General features: G+C 32.6%; 2 protein-coding genes and 1 long non-coding RNA gene across 3 annotated transcripts in view; 1 reads left to right on the top strand and 2 right to left on the bottom strand.

The window, feature by feature from the left end:
* LOC111240661 overlaps positions 1-690 on the bottom strand; it is a 3286-nt gene extending 2596 nt beyond the window's left edge. Inside the window, exons 1-2 of the long non-coding RNA XR_002666146.1 lie at positions 477-690; positions 250-321 (exon numbers count right to left, since the gene is read on the bottom strand). This is a non-coding gene — a long non-coding RNA (uncharacterized LOC111240661). The remainder of the gene's footprint in view (positions 1-249; positions 322-476) is intronic.
* Positions 691-1421: 731 nt separating this feature from the next.
* On the top strand, positions 1422-5413 carry LOC106778249 (PLASMODESMATA CALLOSE-BINDING PROTEIN 3-like). The gene is made up of 3 exons (XM_014666192.2): positions 1422-1973; positions 2053-2104; positions 5094-5413. The coding sequence occupies exons 1-3, from the start codon at positions 1670-1672 to the stop codon at positions 5293-5295; spliced, it is 558 nt and encodes a 185-aa protein (XP_014521678.1). The 5' UTR covers positions 1422-1669; the 3' UTR covers positions 5296-5413.
* Positions 5414-5535: 122 nt separating this feature from the next.
* On the bottom strand, positions 5536-8319 carry LOC106778248 (purple acid phosphatase 15). Its single transcript, XM_014666190.2, has 7 exons — positions 7889-8319; positions 7505-7696; positions 7056-7389; positions 6727-6944; positions 6388-6578; positions 5874-6158; positions 5536-5692 (listed from the first exon to the last, which is right to left on the bottom strand). Exons 1-7 carry the CDS (start codon positions 8178-8180, stop codon positions 5567-5569), a joined length of 1638 nt encoding a protein of 545 aa, XP_014521676.1. The 5' UTR covers positions 8181-8319; the 3' UTR covers positions 5536-5566.
* Positions 8320-8557: the final 238 nt, after the last annotated feature.

Raw genomic sequence — 8557 nt, forward strand, 5'->3', positions numbered from 1 at the left:
ACATAATACCTCATTCAACAGATTCAACTTGACATTCAAAGCACATCAAACATTCACCCAGAACCTTATATTTTCATAATAGCATAATATAGTCCCTGCATATATTCACAAACACATAACAGGAAATCCAATCACGCAGAGACATCAACCCATCAAGTAATTCATAAAAATTCAGATTCAATAGATATTCTCAAAAATTTCAAAAACATTCAAGAGATAACACATTTATATAATTTTGGCTCCCCTTACCTGGTGGGATGCTTAACGTAGTTCACAGATGCTCTACAGTACCCTCCTACAACTTTCGAAAATGAACAGAACCTAGAAATCACCAATTTGGTGATAGGACAAGCTTCTTTTAGAGCTGAAATATAATGGAAAGAAAAAGAAAAAAAAACGTGGAAAGTACATGCAACCAGAAAAATTGGTTGCTCTAGTTCAAGAACAGAAAAGAAAAATAGGAAAAATTTTCTTACCTGACGAAACGAGAAACCAATCGGATGGTTTCGTAGCCCTTGACTCNAGGAGCAATAATATGCAATCAAATCACAACTCTAACGGTGGAATATGCTGGAAATCTAGAGAGAAGTGAGAGCTTGAGTTAGGGCAAGGTTTCTGTTCTTGAGAGAGAAAAGAAAATGGAGAAATGAATTTCTGAAGCTAAGGGAAGGGACCCCTCTTTTGGCCATGTGCCCAATACGAATGGGCCTGGGATCTTTTCAGAGGCCCAATAGCCTTAAATATTTTAAGGGCCTTGCATAATCTATCATAAGAAATAAGAAATTGAGTTACGAGGAACAACTTACTAAAGAAAATGTTTAACTAAGATAAAGAAAACTAGTCTTAATATTTATACATTTTATGTCTATGATGATTATTGGGCACTCTCTTGTTGGATTATTGAATTGGTATGTTGCATTTGTTGACTTGATTGATGTGTGAAATTGTTAATTTAATTTATTGGTGATGTGTGAATGATTTGTTGATCTCTTAATTGATCTGTAGAAGATTATACTTGCGGTATTCTTGGTTTCTAATAAGTCTTTAGTTTTGAAAAAAAAAAAATAGATACACACACTAAATTTTTAATATTAACAAAAGAATTTTTTCTTTTAGCATATATAAATATTATCAATTTTATTCTCTGAATAACCAATTTTTAAATTTAAGCATTTTTTAATATTAAAAAATTATCTATAATAAAAATATATACTCACAAAATAAATATAAATTATCTATAATTTATTTTTACAATTACAATAATTTTATTATTTTTTATTATCTGAAAAAATGTATTTATATATATATATATATATATATATATATATATATATAGAGAGAGAGAGGGGGGAAAGAGAAATAGAAAATTAGTATAACACTCACATCCTAAAAAAAAAGTGCAGTACAAGTAGTAATAATTAGTCAATAAACTACTTTTAAACAAAAGATATAAAAAATTCTAAACAAATGTTAAAATGTAGAAAGACTCTTCCTTTTGTGTTTATTTTTCTTTTTCAATTTTTCTCTTTCTTAAGTAATTTTTTTCAATGTAACCTTTCCCTCGCTGGTTATTTATTTCTCTTTCCCTTTCTGCGTGTGTAGTGCATTTTGTGCAGTGTGCGATTGAAGTGTGGTGATCCTTTACTTCTGAAGTAGTAAAGCAAAGGGAATGGGAATGGTGGTGGCAGTGACGGTTACAGTAACGGCAATGGTAATGGAGATGGTGGGAGGAGGGAGTTGGTGCGTGGCAAAGATTGGAGTGAGCGAGGAGGTACTGCAGAGAGCATTGGACTCTGCATGTGGAGATGGCGGAGCCGATTGCGCTCCCATTCAGTCCAACAACCTTTGCTTCTTTCCCAACACCCTTCAAGCTCACGCTTCCTACGCCTTCAACAGCTTTTACCAGCGAAACGGAAGAGCTTCTAACGCCTGCCTCTTCGATGGCGCTTCCACCATCGCCCAAACAGATCCCAGTGCGTGCTCTTCTGTACTATACCATGCCGTTTATAATGATTTTTTCCAATTTCTCACTCACTGTTTATGTTTACACAGGCTATGGATCTTGCGTGTACCCGTCCTCTGCAATCACAACTCCAACAGCCAGGTATGTCATCTTAATTAATCCTTAGTTAAGTAATTAATCACACCGACGAACGAACTAGCTAAATTAATCAAGAGTAAAAAAAATTATGGATAAGATTAAAAGTGAAAATTGGATGATGGGTGGGAAAGAAGCGGGAAAGGTCTGAATTCACGTGCAGGCGGAGAGTGTCTGTGAGAGAACCGAGACGCATGCGTGACTGAGGTGAGGTCAGATGTCTGTGACTGTACGTTGTGTTCTCTCGTGCTTCTCAACTAATTTGTCTCATTTATTCCACGCAATCCAACCGTTCATTCATTTTCATCCTCTTGAGCAAATACAGGGCTCAGTGCATTGGCCAAAACACCCTCAAATTAAAGATTAAATCCCTTAATTCAATCTCCATATCAGTACTATGATTTATCATGCATTTTTGTTCAAAATAAATTCGTGAGAGATATCTTTTTGTTTAATTTTTTATCATATAAATTATAAATAATTTGATGTTAAAGAAAAATTAGATAACAGTTATATTTTTACTGCTTAAAGAGTATTTTCATATCGTGTTTCTTTTCCATTTGATTTAAATAGGAAAAAAATATTTATTTATTTTCCATTTCCGCATGTATATTCTATTTTTTACTGCAGGAGTCATTAACATCTAAGACCTTCTAATTATGTGAAATAAAATTCTGGATTAGATAAAAACTAAAGATCGTGAATTTTAAATTAGATAGTGAATTATAAAAGTAAAATATATTTTTTATGTTTTGAAAACACCTTTTTTTTATCATGACTCCTGTAAGATGATTTAGTAGAACGATAATTATTTTATTTTGTAAGTCACAATTAAGGTCTTGATGACCAAAATTTACACGAAAAATTAATTAAACTCCAAATGACTAAATTCTGAACCGAGATTTAGTGTAAATATCTAATCCATTGAAATTTGGTAAAACTTTTTACTTAAATAATATTTTAAAAAATAATTACACTAATAAAATTTGTTTCAATTTAATTATCTAACCAGGCATCTTTACTTCATCTATATCTATATGTAAAAGAAGTTATCCTTTTTTGTGTTTACTTTTTAAACATGTTTTAAGTTAAAATAATTACATTTTCAATTTTACCTTTTAAATGTATGTTATTTAAATTTAATTATTTTTTAAATTAAAATAATGATTTTATTATTTTAAATTATTATTTATTTATTTTTTTAATTGATTTAATTATCAAAAAAATACTCATCCCATTAATATATAGAAAGTGAATTCATAGAGACACGCTGCAGATGTCCTTTTAGAAAACTACTTTTAAGAAAAAAAAAAAAACGCTTAAAATGATTTTTTTGAAAAAATTACATTACATTATAATTATTCATGATAAATTATTTTAAATATAATAATTTAATTGCATTTAATATTAAGTGATAAGTAATTATTTTAGATGATAAAGATTTATACTAAAGATGAAGGTTTTTAAGTATTTAAAATATTTGAAAAAGCATTAGAAAGTATAAAATTCTTACAAATTTAAATTAATAGTTTCATATTTTAAAATTATTAGAGTTTAACTACAATTTTTGAAAATTTAATTTATAAATTGAATTTGTAATTAATAAGTATTTAATCGTCTTAAAGAGTTATATAACTAGAAAAAAATACTATATATCTATATGTAATATTGGATTATATTACATTGAACTAATAATATGATTTATTTTTCAAAATATATCAAATAATGTTTAATTTTCAAATATTTGAATGTAGAGTGGTTAAATTTTTATATAAGACTAGATGAATATTTTCAAAGTTAACAAAAAAAATTAAATATGAAAAATTACAAATGAAATATCAGAGATGTAATTGAAATGAAAGGAAATAACAAAATAAATGGTTGAGGACCCTATTATCTCTTTCGGGAAAAAAACCGGCAATGCTCTTAAACTGAAACATTTTATATAAGTAACTTTTGAAGAAAATTAATTTTGTTTGTAAAATATAAGTTACTATCAATAATAAATTTATTAGTATATTAGTCTTAATAAAATATACACGGCAAAGTCTATAACATTCACACAATTTCCCCCCGTCTCATCATTTTAAGTTATGATCCTTTAAACTCAAATAACTAATATGCATTAATAAAGAATTTTCTTTTTATTACTCTTTTGGCATTTTATCCTTTAGATTTCTATTTTTAAAATTTAAGTAATCTCTTATAATAAAAACAATTACCTACATAATAATTATGTACGATAGATTTATAAAGATTTTTTACTTTTATTTTAGTGAAAACTATCTATACTTATTAATAAAAAAAATAATTTTTGTAATTCTTTTATAATAATTTTTTATGTACCCTTTTTTTATTACTTTTTTTAATATAATTATTTTATTATTTAATCTTTTAAATTTTATAATTATTTTTAAAATTTAGTTAACTGTTTACAATAAAAAAAATACTTATAATTAAATTATAAAAATTATTTGTTATATCTATTATAATATTTACATTAAAATTAATTCTTTTTATTAAATTATGGGAGTATACGTGTGTGTCACATTGATGACCTGTTAATAATAATATTTTTGTTATGATAAAAAGAAATGTCAAATACAGTTGAAAGGTCAAACTGCAGAGACTCTTTCTTCTTACGCCCAAAACCCCATGGTTTCTTCTACCCTTCCATGGAAAATGTCATAGGTATCACTGTATAGTTTTTATTAGGATAACTCTTGAATTGGAGAGTTTTCAAGATTGCACAATAAAAGAAAAAATGTTGAACTGAAGAGAGTCAGGGGAAGGGGAGAAGAGAGATAATTTGAAGTTCATTTTGAAATTAATTATTTTCTCTTAAATCAAACAAGAGAAAACGTGTTAATTGGAGAGTTTTTGTAAAAGAAATTGAAAAGAGGTGTGATTATTTGACGCATGTGATTATTTGATGTAGAATGCTTCATAATTGCTTACTCACTCGATTTCATATCTTATAATTAATAATGTCTAGTACTGCTGAAGTTACAAATACAACAGTGCCAACACCTTCCTCAACAACAACTACTCCAATCCAAGGCGGGGAAGGCGGGGATGTTGCAGGAGTGAACCCTCAAATCCCTCAAAATTCTACCCCAACTTCAAACACAATATCCTCATCTTTTTTACACTTTCTTCTCATTCTGTTTTTAGGAGACACTTTTTTTGTAGTGTAGTGATGCAACTACATGTACATTGTGTTAGTCATATCCATTGTTTTCATTCTCATGTCGGAAGTTAGAAGACCCAGGTTGTATTGAGATTGAATATATAATTTCTAGAGCTTTAATTTAAGTCAATCGCCCGTTTTGGTCGCTGCCGTGGCATACTGTGTTTCTCAGACAATCATATCAGTTTAAACGTGCTTATAGCTTACATGTTAGATGACAAATTGAGAGTAAAGCATTTCAAGGGTTACTTGTCTTTGAAAGGATTGAATACATTACATCATGTAGCTGGTTTGAACGGTGGGCAGTTTTGAGGTTGCCTAACGATGTAAATCTCGTCTCCGGCACTCTCATAAAAGTCTTGATTGCGATGCCAAATCCACAGTGCATGCGTTTCATTTTTCACCTGCATATGTAAGACGTTACAAGTTAGTTTGAAGTCCTACTCAATTCGTGTTTTCTGTTGGCATGTTGCTCTAATATGAATGCAATAACTATTCAACTTATAGCATGAAGGAATCAACAGTCTTAACAATATCTGTCCATAAAAAAAGCGCGAAGAGTGGTGAAAGAAAGATGAGGTATACCTCCAAAATGCCATGACCAAAGCTACTTTCTCTGAAAGCACTGTAATCAGGCTGTCTATCCCAGCAGAAGTTACCTGCCGCTGGGCCGGACGTAAAATTAAAGGCGCAGAAGCCACCCAGAAAGTCGTCTGGTGTAGTTGATGGTTCTGGACACTCTCCAGGTTCATCAGCATGTGTGGTCGCCATCTTTTCCCTGTTACCACCATCACCAACCGTGATATAAACAGGTCCACAAGGATCCAATGTGTAGTTGTATACCCGGTTTGATCTCTCATACGCATTAACCTGTTAAGAATTTTGCAAGCACAAACCATAACTTAACAAAAATGCAATTGTTTATGCGTTTATTAAACTTCACCTCTTAATTTATCTACATGGGATTACGGACAATGATAGGCAAAACAACAAATATCCTTTCACACAAAGTTCTTAATTCAGCAATGTTTGTTTCATCCATAGAGATCACGATTATTATTATAGATGATATTTCACGTGGAGAAAATAATGCACTTACATGTCCATTGAAGACAATGTCAACGCCATATTCATATAGCAAGTCTTCCATCTCTACCCTCATACACTCTGCTTCTCTATAATGTGCCTTGTAGGTGCTGTACCAAGGTGCATGCCATGTGGCTACCAACCACGGAGTTACTTCCCTGTCAACAGAAGCCAAGTCCCTCCCCAGCCACTTGTACTGGTCCCCTGCAATAACAGAGCGGATGACACTAGTTGTGAGTAACAGAAATGTAAGTAAACAGCAATGGTTTCTGAAGTCAAAACCATGCTAGTAACACGAAGAATGCGGATCATGTGGAAGATAGTAAAGAAAAAAGATGAAGCAAGAGTTTACCTGATTTGTCATACGATGTGTAGGAGCCGAGCATTATAAAATGTATCCCTCCAGCTTTGAAAGAATAATATAAAGTGGATGATGATCCACTCTCTTCTGATGGGAAAGCAAATCGAGAACTATAAGCAACAAATGTCTGGTTTTCAGCTTGTGGTTCTATGTCATGATCCCCTTCTATTACCATTATAGGGACACTAGAAATCAGAGGCTGCATGTACCTGAATGAACAAGGAACTTGAGTTGTAACCAAAAACGAAGATAAGGTAGTCCAAGTGGAAGACAAGAAGAATGATGAGAAAAAGGTTGGTAAAGAAGAAAGTGAAAGTGACCTTCCCCAGTAATCCCAACGAGGTTGATACGTTTCATGGATGGGAGTGTCAGAAAATGCGCAAGAATAGCAGTCTGCCCCAGTACCATTAGTTAGATAAAGATTGGCATAAGTAACATCTCCAACCAACAAAATAAGATCGGGATGGTTACTGGTGATGTGGTCAACAGTGGATGTGGTATTGTACGTAAGACCCAGGTCTCCAACCACTGCTATTCTGTTAGGGTAGCTCTTGGGGCCAGAAACTGGCATAGTCCTGAAGTAATGAACATCACTCATAGCTGACAAAGAAGGATCTCCGCATTCATATTGATAGAGTGTGTTGGGTCTCAGACCTGCAGAAAACACAACACAAATCAAAACTTCATTCACTTCATTTCATTAATTCAACCCATAAATGCATGTGGGTTAGTAGGAATTTAGAAGCGAAGCTTGCAGAAACTGTTGTACCTGTGAGACGAACGTGATGTATGATACCAGAGGTGTAGTTCTGAAGACCTTCAAAAGGATAAAGTTGACTGTAAACGAGGGAATAACCTGTGGCTCGGTGACTCATGGACCTTCGGAACCTTCCATATCGAACTACGCTCGCAACACTGTTAGGATCTAAGGGTTCTACGTTGTCCCCAATTTGGAATTCCCCTGAAAACAAAGTTTTGTTAATAATGGAGTGAAGAAAAAGATGAGGAGGTAGAGAGTGAGTGTGGTTGGTGTAGCAAAAAGAACAGGCATTGGTTAATTGATATAAAAGTAAAAGGGTCACGGGGAGGAAGGAAGGAAAAAAACAAGAAAAGTGACAGCTGGACTGATACAAATTCCTTGGAGGAGTGGTACCTGTAATCCAAGAAATGGAAACAGAGTTATGAGAAGAGGAGAGGGAGAGAGATATCTGCTGTGGTTGGAAGCCTTGAGCGGTTGTTTGAAGCAGAGGATCGGTGTGTGGCATATCCATGGCGTTTCCTCGGAAGGTCCGATCAAGAGGAACGGTGACAGGCTTGAAGGGTCCATCCAGAGTGCTTGGGATGGGAACTTCATAGTCATCATTGTCAGCATCAACAATCGCTGAACTTGGTGAAATTAGTGAGAAGTACAACACTGACAAACACAATCTAACCCAATAACCCATTTCAGTACTCAAGTAAGTGCAATCACTCACTTCATATACCTATGCTTAAATACTCAGAAAACAAAGCCCAGAATCAATCATTTCACGCCTTGTGCCTTACTCCTTGTGTACTGACACTTTTATGCATTGCCATTACAAAATGGGAAACGTTTTTAATGCCCCCAAATAAACTATTTTTCTTATTTAATTCTCTTTTTCTGCTTCTAAAGCTTTTAAAGTATGAATATATCTTCATTGTGAAATAAAAAACAGCCACACCTTTTATGCACAGACCGGTTCGGTGTATTAAATATACACTTTTATTCCATTCTATACAAATATTAACGTAATATTTATGTAAATAGATTCCTATAAAAGCAAATAAAAATCTAAAAACA

Source organism: Vigna radiata, unplaced genomic scaffold, assembly GCF_000741045.1.
Source record: "Vigna radiata var. radiata cultivar VC1973A unplaced genomic scaffold, Vradiata_ver6 scaffold_246, whole genome shotgun sequence".
Classification (NCBI taxonomy): Eukaryota; Viridiplantae; Streptophyta; class Magnoliopsida; order Fabales; family Fabaceae; genus Vigna; species Vigna radiata.